The sequence below is a fragment of the Brachycentrus maculatus genome, unplaced genomic scaffold (assembly GCF_059751285.1).
Source record: "Brachycentrus maculatus isolate JH-2025_06_01 unplaced genomic scaffold, ASM5975128v1 h1tg000202l, whole genome shotgun sequence".
In the NCBI taxonomy this organism is placed as follows: domain Eukaryota; kingdom Metazoa; phylum Arthropoda; class Insecta; order Trichoptera; family Brachycentridae; genus Brachycentrus; species Brachycentrus maculatus.
This window is the reverse complement of record NW_028280953.1, coordinates 2,192,245-2,205,687: the sequence shown is the minus strand read 5'-3', so window position 1 is coordinate 2,205,687 and position 13,443 is coordinate 2,192,245. Positions and strand designations below refer to the sequence as shown.

Below are 13,443 nucleotides of genomic sequence, written 5' to 3'. Positions count from 1 at the left end.
TTACCACAAAGTTAATGCCGAAACAATAAATAAAATATATTTATTTTAACGACTAGTTTCGGAAGCTGCAGATGTTTCCATTTACGGGTCTGAATATAAATAGTAAATAAGTTTATGTATTAATTTTAAATCAAAAACAGATTTTTTTAGTTTACTAAGTTGTATTTTACTAACAAAAACACATACAAAATTCGTTTGATAATGCGAAACAATTGTCACAATTTTTTTTTTTTGTCTTTTTGTTAGTAAAATACAACTTAGTAATAGATTTATATTATCCACTGACACTTCGTGATGGAATTGCATTTTAATATATTATTAGATTAAAACCAATATTTTTAGCTATTCCACTTTATTTTTATTTGAACAGCGACCGGGTTTCGTCGTTACCGACATCATCAGACTGGTCTGATGATGTCGGTAACGACGAAACCCGGTCACTGGTCAAATAAAAATAAAGTGGAAAAGCTAAAAATATTGGTTTTAATCTAATAATATATTACAACTTGTAGACTCAAAAAATCTGTGTTTGATTTAAAATTAATACATATTTATTTATTAATGTATTAATATTTATGTAAAATGGAGTTCTACAAATTAAACGCCAAATCAGTAATAAATAAATAAGTTTATTTTCAAACCCATAGATGGAAGCATCTGTAGCTTCCGAAACTAGTCGTTAAAATAAATATAACTCAAGTGGTAAAAATAAGTGTTCTCATTTACAATTTCATCGTGTCTTACCACAAAGTGAATGCCGAAACAATAAATAAAAGATTGAAAATTGGTTTGTGGAAACATATCCTATAGTTTCTTTACATTCTGGTTGTCATTTCTAAGGAAAGCATATAGAATTTTTATGACTGTATATAATATGTATGTCTGCCTCCGTAGTGTAATGGTCAGCACGCTCGGCTACCGTTCTGAAGGTCCCAGGTTCGATTCCTAAAAGGGTCAAATAAATAAATATAAGTGATTTTTCACTCTAATATTTATTCAATATTACCCTGGAAGCGGAGGGCTGACACCTTTCCTTCATGTGTTAGCGATCAAGATTACACTGCATTTATATATGATACACCATTGGGGTGTGGATAAGGGTTTGAAGAGATGAAAGATGTATTAGGAGATGCATGAATGTGGAAGAGGCGAAGTCTGTTTGCAAGGATAGAATGGTGTAGATTCTCTATTCTCTCTGCCTACCCCTATGGATAAGCGGCGAGATGGTTAGTTTTAGTTTGTTAGTTAGAATGAGAAAAATGCACGTATGTTGGCTATTTAATAATTATTTTTAAATAATTTTAGATGATTCTGAATTTAAACTGAAACAAATTTGTATGAAGATGTAATAAAAATGACAGTTAACAAGAGTTTCAGAAAGTTAATAAATGTGGTTTTAAAATTATATCAATGTTAATTCGACTCCATTCATCTAACGTTACCTTTTGATAACTGTTAACTGCTTAGTAGTGCTTACTTTTGTATTTGAAATGTGAAAAATAACTGATTATGTACAGGCATGGAATTTTATCTATATACTTGTATTTTATGAACCAGTTTTACAATATAATCATGAAAAATCTATTAAATATTATTACCCGTATTGTCATATACTTTTAACATTGTATGCTTTTCAAAAATTGTGTGAAACATTTCAACATTTCAGTTTTAAATAATGATAAAACTAGTAAATAAACCTATTGACAGTATTTAAAAATAATTAAATTGTTTATAATGCTCAATGAAATCTCAATTTGGAGGATGACCATTGCGGTATTTGCTATGTCATTCATCTACTTCATGATTGTCAACGACAGACTGTTAAAAACTGAGGATTATTCTCACAAGTTGAAGAGGTTTGATTTACCAGTGAACGGTTCAAATAAAATTATGTTCAATAGTGAAAAAACCTGGTTTAATTTATTAAAAATGAGTGGTTTTAATGATTCTATAAAAAGTGAAGTTAGTGCACTGCTAGAAAGCAAAAAGTTGGAAGAAAACGATAGTATTCTAGATTATTCGACAAATGATACTCTATTAGATGAGACAGTTTTGCTTCCCGGTGCTTTGGAGAATTTGAGAAATAAATTGAAGTGTTTCGATAAGAAATTTGAGAGGAAGATAACGCAAAGAGGTTTGTTTTGGGTGGTTCAGAACTTCATGAAGGCGGAGCACGGTGATTTGCAGTGCCATCAGTATATTACATTCACAACGCACTCGGATTTCAGTTTTTTGGGCAACTTGATACCACTCATAAAAAGGTATGTTTAAAAAAATAATTGTAATCACATTTTTTATTGTTTATTCATCAGAAACTGGATTATTCACTCTATGGATGATATATCAATATGTACATAGGTGTAACTTGAAATGAAACATCTATGTTTTTTTTTTTAAATAATTCGGTTAGGATCTTGTTTACATCCAAATAAAAGCTTTCTTAATTCAACCGGAGATAGCTGTAGTGAATTATACAGCGTCATGAGATTAATGATATATAGGAGTTGCAAAATTTTGAGAAGTGTGTGTTTTTTTTAAAAAAAGAGAAATATTTGTGTTTTTATTATTTACACAAATATTTCAATTTCATACTTTTTCTGTGGCCTAAGCGGCTCATTATTAGAAATAGGTGTCAAATTGTGGTAGAGTGGGTTCGAACTGAGAAACTCTGACTTAAGAGTCTGCGACACTAACCACGGGACCAAACCCGACACATTTGTCAATTATGGGTGGAATGGTGAGTGATGCGTGTGTATAAAGTGATCACTTACTACCAGCCTCTGACAGTCCTGTAAATACCCAGACTCCCATATTCTTGTAAGAGTGCTTGTACACTACACGGAATTTTACTGTCCGGCACTCCGGTTAGCATGAAAAAACAGATGATTAGCTTGTGTACTTGTCCATCTTTCTCCGGATTAGTGCGCTCGATCGGCGCGCGATGACAATGCGTGTGAACTCAATCACGCTAAACTGTCATTGTCGCTTTAATTTGAAAAAACCAGACTGCCGGACAATAAAATCCAGTTTAATGCACAAGCGCCCTAACTCCAAAAACCCTTTGTCCGGTATCAGTATAATTGAAGTAGATTCCGGTTTGAAACGCAGATGGAACAGTCCCGTAAGTGTAGCCGTCCACACTCCCGGAGAGGACTTGATTCGGAGCATCGACACGTTCCGGTACTTGCGTGACTGCTCCGAGGCGGCCGCACTCATCAGGAAGTGGGTGACATTCCACATCTACTTTCGCGTAGATCACATTCCCAAATTGGTGAGTCGCCCAGAATACACGATCATTCACACCACCCCTTTAATGTGAGCGTTTTGTGTCTGGAATTTTCACTCATGAATTACATGAAGTTATAAAAAACTAACTAACTAACCATCAAGCCGCTTCTCCGCAGGGGTAGGTAGAGACAATAGAACGCCATACCACTCTGTCTTTCCAAACATTCTTCGCCTCTTCCATGTTCATGCATCTCCTCATACATATCCGCCGATTACTACGACTTCTAACCTGACCACTTTCAAGTATTTGGCATACCTGATCGTGCCATGTTTCGTGTCTTCCTCTGCTTCTTTTTCCAATTACATTCGCCTCATAAATTTGTTGGATTTGTCGAAATTATAGTAACTTTGAATATAAAGAGCAAACCCACTCACAAATAGGAATAGGTTATAAAACTTGCACACTCACTTACTTCAGCCTTCTTCTTGTGTCTAGTATTGAACAAGGGCCTCCCTCTTGGACTTCCACAGTTCTCTCTCTTCCAGTGCAGGCCCGCCACTTTCCTAATGCCATCGGACCATCACAAGATGGGGCCTACCCTAGCTTCTGCGTCCCATTCTAGACCTCCAATCAAGCACCTTCTTCATCTATATATCATCAGACATACGTGCCCCATAACCTGCTTCTTCTTTAGCCTGCTTCTTCTTTAGCCTTCTTCTACTGCTTGCTTCTTCTACTTTGGCCAACAACTTCTTCTACTGCTTGCTTCTTCTACTTTGAACAAAGGCCTCCCTCTTGGACTTCCACAGTTCTCTCTCTTCCAGTGCAGGCCCGCCACTTTCCTAACGTCAATTACACAAAACATATGTAGTTGTATAGTTTTTGTCCGCCCCCGTAGTGTAATGGTCAGCACGCTCGGCTACCGTTCTGGAGGCCCCGGGCTCGATTCCCAGGGGGGAGTCAAATAAATATGTAATAAGTGATTTTTTCACTCTAATATTTATTCAATATTACCCTGGACTGGTATTTGAAGCGGAGGGCTGATCACCTTTCCTTCATGTGTTAACGATTAAGAAACACTGCGTTTATTTGATGAAAAATAAACGCAGTGTTTCTTAATTCTTTTAATTCCTTTTTCAAAAAAAGGTCCCGGAAATCACTTCATGTCAAGAAAAGCTTTTTTTTTACAAAAAATAAATGTATTCAAATATCATTCAAATATTCATTACAATACCATATTTTATCATTTTGACAAATTATATAAATGTAGATTGTAAATATGTAAGAATATTGATATAGAATATGATAATATAGATTGTAAATATGTATGTGGAGATTGTGCGCCTGCATAGTGTAGTGGTTAGAGGGCTAGGCTACCATGCTGGAGGTCCGGATTACCAAGAGGGGCAAAATAAATATTGGTGATTTTTCAGTCTAATATTTATTTAATATGACCCTGGACCGGTATCTGAAGCGGAAGGCTGATCACCTTTCCTTTGTGTATTAAACGATCAAGATAACACTGCTTCTATACGATGCAGTGCCCTATGCACCATCAGGTTTAGAAGAAGAAGAAGAAATATGTAAACATTGTTTCGTCTAATTGATTAAGAAAAAAAATCCATAAAAAGGGTGCTGGAACGCCGTTCCACCGCATTACATGGAACAAAACCCCTGCAAATGAGTATTATAACTGAAATATTGATCACATGCAAAATATTGAATTACATTTTTATTTATAAGTATAAAATAACATTGTAGGTTCCCAAAGATGACAGCTTCACTTCAATTTCATTCAATTGCGCACTGCCGGAACCGTTTGTTGTGAACGCGAGTACAAAGTACAGTGCAAGGAAGTCGCTCCTCTATCCGGTGAATGTTGGAAGGAACATTGCGAGGGAAGCCGCCCTAACGCACTTCATCCTTGCGGCTGACATAGAATTATACCCGAGTCCCAATCTTACTGCCAGGTTTCTGAATATGATTGTCCGAGATCCCCCGGTACTGCACGGACCTAATCCCATGGTGTTTCCTTTGGCTGTGTTCGAAATTGCGGGTGATAAAACGGTAGGTATTCCTCATACATATATTAAACCATTTCCGCTCCCTAGGTGGAGCATATGGTGTCCACAAACTATCTCCAGGCTTTTCTGTCGGCTGCCAGCTCCCTTGCATCCTCCCAAGTCAGATCCGCGTCCCGAAGTTCTGACGAGAACTGCCGACGAATTGTCAGCAGTGGTAGTCCTGGGCGGCGCGAACCTGTTGCCTTGTAAAAGAGGCAAGCTCGATGGCGGCTCTCGGGAGGCGTGCGGAGTACATGGCCAAGCCAACTGAATCGCCTTTTCTTGACGACAGTTGCGACCAAGATTTGCTGCGTCCTACGCCTTATCTCTTCATTCCTCACAAAGTCAAACCACCGCACACCTAAAATCCCCCGCAGACACCTATTCTCAAAGCTTAGAGCCTCAAACAACTGGTATTTTTTATTTTGATGTAAATAAACACTTTTTAATGATCTCTAATACTCATGTTATATTTTTTCAATTGTTCCATTTAGGAGGTGCAAGACATTTAACAGGAAGGATAAACCATATTTACCACAGAGTCTTTTTAACACTGCTAACGTTACTTATTCTTCTGCTTGGCCTTGTAGGTCTATTTTTAAGAGAGATTAGCCACCTGCGATGTCGATTCCCAGCTGTTGATCCTTCTCTTTGGTGGTCTGCCGGGGAGTCTACCTTAGGGTTGGCCATACAGTGCAATGTGGAGGAGTCTGGATAGTTCCATTCTCCTCATATGCTCCTTCATTGCCTTCCACACCTAACGACATCTTCAATCTCGCATATTTCTCTTATACTGGCGTTTCTTATTCTATCTCGTAGACTCTTGCCAGATATGCTTCTTACAGACTTCATTTCTGAGTTATTTTTTAATGTTGGGAAATAACATGATAATTTAGAGCAAAAATATCTTTGTATAATCAGTTTTTGTTTTCACCTGTTGATGAGATTATCTGTAGTTCTCAAAACTAGTCGTGTTTACAAACTGAAAAAAGTAGTCCTTTTTTTTTTTTTTTTAAATTTATTGGCAAAGCACCCAATTTTGGGTGATACCTGCCTGAATGTGTCCCTTCTGTGCAGGCTGAGGATCGGACACACAGTACTTGCATCCCACCTCAAAAAGATTAACATTCTAACTTGTTCATTGTGCGCGTGTGGAGAGGAGGATGAGACTGCTGACCACATATTTTTCAACTGCCCCTTACTCCCTAACCTCGAGTTCATTCAGTACATTCGGTCGGAGGGTTTGTCCTTCCCGCTGAATGTCCAACACCTATTGTCAATCAACTCCAAAAATGTTAACGGTGCGATCATTAAACGTATAAAAAAAGTATGGCAAAAGCGTGTGACCCCAAAAAACATCAATAAAAAAAAAAAAAGTAGTCTTACTTTTTTACGAGTGATTTATTATTTTATTTAAAACTTGTTTTATACTAATTAGAGAAATAAAATATACCAGGTATATAAATATAAAGTTAGATTTTGTGATAAAGATGATATTCTTCTTGTGTTTGGGAGAGATATAAATGGTTGGATAAATAAAGATTGACGTTTTTGAAATGTGGTGTTGTTGGCGCATGCTCCCAATTCCATGGACAGCTAGACGCACCAACGAGTCCATTCCTCAGGAACTACACTTGAATGGCTTGACTCTGGCCAGTGTCTGTACAGGACGGATTTTTCAGTTCTTTAGACATGGTGCATGTGGCAATGAGGATAGCCTGAAATAACCGGTTATGATTGGTCGCCTGGAGGGGAAGAGAGGGAGAGGAAGATCCCACATGATGGACTGATCAAGTTTAGGCAGCAGCAGGCGCTTCGGTGGTTGGAGCGCTACGTGCAGCACAGTCAAGGGATAACTGGAGAAGAGTCATTGCTTCCACAAGGGGAAATAAGACGGAAAGAATAAACATGAATATTTTTTATTATTTCACAGGCTCCATCGGATAAGAACCATCTCCGGAAAATGCTGAAAGAAAACACAGCCATCCCATTCCACAAGTATGTCTGCCCATCTTGTCACAATGTCCCAAAACTTGGCGAATGGATGAAGAGAAATGATACCGGAGGTAAGACCCGAACCGCATTGTCTTCTGACTCTCGCCCACCCAATGGTGCGTAGGGCACTGCATTGAAATGTCAACTTGATTCAATTCATTGATCTAATTCGATAGATTGGTAATGGGCATAATATTTTATTAAAATACTAAATCTTTAACTACAAGTACTTAGGTTAGACACACTCTAGCCCTTACCTCTTAACATTATAGGTCTTCTTCTTTTTTTTCTTCTTGGCTCATCCTAACTTATCGTCTTTATAGACTGTTGGGGTTAGCTCTCTTTGTCCTCAGGTTGTAGGTCTTTCTATCATGGACAATGTCACCTAGGCCATGCCTTCGAATCATGTTTTATTTCTGCAGGATCCATGAATTTTTTGGTCTTCCTCTAGTTGTCTATCGAAGAAGATGCACGGCGATTGCCTGGTCCACAATATGATCAGGTTCTCTGCATTGTATGCGCCCATACCATCTCAATTTCCTTTCCTTTTTCTTACTATTGACGCTTTTTACACCCAGTTAAACTCTTTATTTTGCCTCTAATGGTGGGGACTGACCAGAGCCATTTGGTCTTAACGTAACACGTTACGATGCGAGCATTTTTATAGTCAGTACACCGAGCCAAGCACTCCATCCATAGTCGGAGCGCTCGGCTCCATAATTTACGAGGTAAGGTTATGACAAAATGCTCCAGTCAGTCCCTACCGTAAGGGACACTCCAGCTGACCACCTAAGCATTCGCATTTTAGCAGTTTCTAGTTGCCTAGAGTTGGTGTTATGCATCGTCTAGCACAGCCATACTCAACCTGCGGCCCGCCAAGCTTTTTTGTGCGGCCCCCAACACATTTATTATCAGGAACATCATTTACAAAATCTGGCATTCTATAAATATAGAATCGTATATCTTGAGATTTATTTCGACTTTGACGTACAGACATGCAAACCCGAGAGGATGGTCGTTGTCGTGTCAACATCAGATCTGGTATACGAGTGCTACTGCACACGCTAGATTTATTCCCAAAAAACAAACATTTGACAGACAAATATGCGCGCTATTATTATTCTGTTTTGGTCATATTTTTATAAATCTCAAATGGTTTTCGAAAAAAGCGGGGGTGGTGGGTTTCCTGATATTTTTTGTCATACCAGTATAGTGTTGCGGCCCGCGTAGCTTTACAAATATATGTATACGGCCCGAAGAAAAAAAAGGTTGAGTATCATTGGTCTAGCATATAGGAGTGCGGGTCTGACAATTGTTTGGTAAACTTTTCCCTTTAACTTGCATGGCATTTTGGGTTACAAAGGGTTTATACTCGTATAAGCAATCAAAGAAGTACACTAAACGGTCACAATCCGTCCGCCTCCGTAGTGTAACGGTCAGCTCGCTCGGCTACCGTTCTGGAGGACCCGGGTTCGATTCCCAGGGGGGGTAAGAATAAAGTGAGAATGAGTGATTTTTTCACTGTAATATTTATTCAATATTACCCTGGACTGGTACTTGAAGCGGAGGGCTGATCACCTTTCCTTCATGTGTAAACGATCAAGATAACACTGCGTTTATATGACGCAGTGCCCTATGCACCACTGGGGTGTGGATAAGGGTTTTATTTTATTATTATAAACGGTCACAAGTTTTTACTTTATCCATATTTTTTTTGTAGAATTGAATGTGTTCACCGTTGGCAAGAGGACGGGTGTGTATCGATCTTGGGAGCCATTCTTCATTGGAACATTGGCAGAGCCCATGTTTGATGAGCGACTCTCTTGGGACGGCAAGAGTGACAAGATGACACAGGTCAAGTATATTATTTAAAGAACTTTGGATAATTATGACCATTATCCTTTCTAATAATGAAGAGAGAATACTCTCAGCACACTCTCGACACCTCCACGACCCTCGATCTTACCCTTGATGATTAGTTGCAGTAGCTTGTACTTTTATTCCTTGTACATCCAAAACAAATTTATGGGGCGAATGTAAGTGGAAGAAAGAGCAGAGGAAGACCGAGAAAAACATGGCACGATCAGGTATGCCAAATACTTGAAAGTGGTCAGGTTAGGAGTCGTAACAATCGGCGGGTATGTATGAGGAGATGCATGAACGTGGAAGAGGCGAAGAATGTTTACAAAGATAGAGTGGTGTGGCGTTCTATTCTCTCTGCCTACCCCTGTGGAGAAGCAGCGTGATGGTTAGTTAGTTAGTTTTTTTTTACTTGTACTTCCGATTTTCCGGGATGGATGGTGATAAAAAAAATCTCATATACCATAGAACGGGGCTACTTGAACTTTGATGTGTTACTTGAGCCCAGTACAAAAAAAAAAAACTTTATTTGGTCTACAATAATGAACGCATCAACATGATGCATTGTTTCCTGATAAGTGACACTTATACGTTCAATATTGTGGACCAAATATAGATTTAAATATTTTTTTTTGTACTGAGCTCAAGTAACACATCAAAGTTCAAGTAGCCCCCGTTCTACGGTAATCGATATAATTTTTTTTTGTCACAAGTGATCACCGAATCCAGCCAATATCTTTTTATATTGCTATCTTCATAGACTTCTTCTTAATGTATATTTTTGTTTCTTCCAGAATTTCATAATGTGTGTTAAGAACTATGACTACATGCTACTGAACAATGCCTTCCTGACGCACGCTCCCGGTATAAAGGTATACAGAAGGGACAAGAAGCGATCGCGTGAAGCGAGAAGAACAATATATCTCCTGCGGAATGTTATCGTCAAAGAGTTGGAAACTTTGTTCGGTTCCAGGTCAGGATGTGTAGTCTAAGCACAGAAGGGCAATACAGACAGTTCCAATAAGTTCCAGAGTTGAATTGGGTGTTTTTTTTACTATTTTAATTTTCACCTTCTACTTCTTCTTGGTGTAGGCCTTGTGGCCTGTTTTTAAGGGGGATTAGCCTCCTGCGATGTCGATTCCCAGCTGTCAAGAGTCGTCTACCTTGGGGATGGCCGTATAGTGCAATGTGGGGGAGTCTGAATGGTTCCATTCTCCTCACATGCGTATACCGTTGTCTCCTTCGTTGCCTTCCCCACCTAACGACATTTTGAATCTCGCATATTTCCCTTATCCTGGCGTTTCTTATTCTGTCTCATTGTTATTTTAATTTTACTTGGTAATTACCACTTTTTCTTAAAATCTATTGTGACATGTGTTTCGAAAATTTCAGCATCATTTTCAAACACTGCAAGATAAAATGATGCAGAATGTATCGAAAGAGGTGTCACAATGGATTTTAACACGTTGTCGGCGGGACACGGCATTTGCCGTTTTTCCCGGACTGTCGGTCAACTGCGGGACACGGCAAATGCTGTTTTTTGTCGACTGTCGGTTATCGGCGGGAAACGGCAATATATGGGTTTGTTATCAGCGTGAAATAAAACGCGTTGAAGGGTAATCTGCTACCTGGGTGCTAGGCGACAGTCTGTTGACGTTATTTGAGATGCCTTGTCCGGATTGGCTAGTGTGTCGCTTGTAAAGGCATCGCCAGAAATCTAATATTTTTATGCGATCTCAATCTCCAGTTTAGTTTGAGTCATTTCACGTATTGGACTATTTTTCATACCGCTCGCACTGTTTTGTTTACTGTTTGGTATTTTATTATTTGAATATATTAGCATTGTATAGGGAATGATACCTCGGAGGGGAAGACTATTTTTAAGAGTTTAAAATGCTTCTAAAATTGTGAAATACGGAATACTTAATTAAAAATTATGATTATAATTTATTTTTGATGATCAAATGTCAAATATGATTTCTTTGAAAATTTCAATCGAAAATATTATTTGGTTTAGAAATTGTGTCAATTTTAAGAAAGCGATATATTTTTGTGCTAATCGCGAAAAATGTCCGCTATAGGCTAGAGTCTATTGTTCGAAGCGCCCGACTACAATGTGTTAAAAAGTGTTGCATCAAGTGAAATTTAAATTAATAATGGATAGATATTACTACAAAGTAATTGCCGAATCAATTTATGAAATCAAATATGAAAACACATTTTTTTTAAAGTATATTTTAATTTATTTTTTGATTTGGCATTAACTTTGAGGAATAACATGATTTAAATATGAAAATAAAGTATTTGTTTGTGTAAATCAGTTTGTATTTTCACCTGTTCTCAAAACTAGTCGTGTTCACCTTAAACCAAGGGTGGCCAACCCGCGATCATGTATGACAAATATTTATTTAAATATTGAGTCCTTCAGTTATTAAAACCAATCAAGTTTCTGTAATTACATAAAATGAATATATTCCGGTGAAAAGAAATTCAAATCTCGCACTGAGTGGCCAATGAAAAATTGGTTTTATTTTAAATAAAATTGCTTTGATTTATGTATCCAAATTAATCATTTTTGCCCGCCTCCGTAGTGTAATGGTCAGCACGTTCGGCTACCGTTCTAGAGGTCCCAGGCTCGATTCCCCTGGGGTCAAATAAATATAAGTGATTTTTTCACTCTAATATTTATTTTATATTACCGTGGACTGGTACCTGAAGTGGAGGGCTGATCACCTTTCCTTCATGTGTTACCGATCAAGATAACACTGCATTTGTATGACGCAGTGCCCTATGCACCGTTGGGGTGCGGATAAGGGTTTGAATGAATTAATCATTTTGATTGTTGAACTTGATAACAATTTTTATTACTGCACAATTTTTTTTTGTTCAATGTGTGTTTTCTTCTCACATCTGGTCTTAGTAATATTTCTTTTTCATGATTACCCTGATTGTACTTTCTGATTACCTCTGCATTCAAATTATTTATAATACTTCAAAAATCCATAAGTATATTTAAAGTACAAAAAGTACATTGTAATTTTTTTTTAATTACTACTGTCTGTATGCGGCCCTTAGGAAAATTTTAGGTCACGATGCTTCCCGGGGTATAATTTGGATTGGCCAGGCCTGCCTTAAACTAAAAAAACTGGTCTTATACTAGTGTTTTATTTTTTTTTTTTTAAACTAATTTTGTTGTTTTTATACTTATTGGAGTAATAATTGGAAGATACATTATGTGGTATGGATGAATTTTGATATATTATGTAACATAACTGTATTTGGAAAATATACGGAAAATGAATAATATCGCTTGATTCATGTATTAATAAACAGTGATAAACATGCGGTTGGTTTTTTTTTCTTCATTTAAAATCCATCAAACTAATCTGTTTTAATTTGATAGTTACTTGTAATAGTAACTATGAGTATTGTCTGCCTCTGTAGTGTAATGGTCAGCACGCTCAATTAAAGTTCTAGAGGTCCCGGGTTTGATCCCCAGAGGGAGGTCAAATAAATATAAGTGATTTTTTCACTCTAATATTTATTCAATATTACCCTGGACTGGTACTTGAAGCCGAGGGCTGATCACCTTTCCTTCATGTGTTAACAATCAAGATGACACTGCGTTTATATGATGCAGTGCCCTATGCACCATTGGGTGAGAAGAAGATATAAATATAGAGTTAAGTTTTATGATAAGGATAATATTCATATCTTGTGTGTGGCTTCTGTTAACTGGAAGATACATATATGTAAATATTGAATGAATTTTGTTATATGTAGTATGACTGTATTTCGAAAATATATGGAAAATGAATTTTTTGATTGGTTTAAGTCTGATGGATAAAATAAAAAATGAAGATACCAAGAATATAATCAAAGTACAGGATATCATGGATCGTGTGGCAAAACTCAAATGGCAATGGGCAGGACATATTGCAAGACAGGGCCCCACAAGATGTACCCCAAGAATTTTACCATGGAGACCTTGGGAGAATGAAAGAGGTGTCGGAAAACCCCAAAAGAGATGGTCCGACGACACAGTCGCTGTGGGGGGTAGAAACTGGCTGCAAGTAACAACCGACCGGAGGAAATGGAAGAAGGGGAAGAGGCCTATATCCAGCAAGGGAGGTCAGAGGACTCATAAAGAAGAAGACACAACTTACTTTTCGCGGAAACAAAATTGATTAAATGTACTTTACTACGCCATATGATTACTACTTGATATATGTGGAGGTCCTCATCACAAAGTGACATTTCCAATATTGCAACAAAAAAAATCCTTTAAATGCAAAT

At 37.6% G+C, this 13,443-nt stretch overlaps 1 protein-coding gene across 6 annotated transcripts in view; it reads left to right on the top strand.

Moving 5' to 3' along the window:
• Window positions 1-868: 868 nt before the first annotated feature.
• Window positions 869-13,443, top strand: part of LOC148307286 (beta-1,4-glucuronyltransferase 1-like) — a 197,457-nt gene continuing 184,882 nt past the window's right edge. For 4 of the 6 annotated variants that reach the window (XR_015837876.1, XM_088263714.1, XM_088263715.1 and 1 more), the window contains exons 1-6: window positions 869-2,261; window positions 3,109-3,271; window positions 4,991-5,296; window positions 7,226-7,358; window positions 9,008-9,141; window positions 9,942-10,120. Coding sequence is in view for 5 of the 6 variants with exons in the window: in XM_088263714.1 (XP_088119840.1) it covers window positions 1,735-2,261; window positions 3,109-3,271; window positions 4,991-5,296; window positions 7,226-7,358; window positions 9,008-9,141; window positions 9,942-10,120 (1,442 nt within the window). In the remaining variant the exon portion in view is untranslated. Of the gene's footprint in view, window positions 2,262-3,108; window positions 3,272-4,990; window positions 5,297-7,225; window positions 7,359-9,007; window positions 9,142-9,941; window positions 12,402-13,443 lie in introns of those variants that run through there. The other 2 variants (XM_088263719.1, XM_088263717.1) reach the window with 2 other exon arrangements.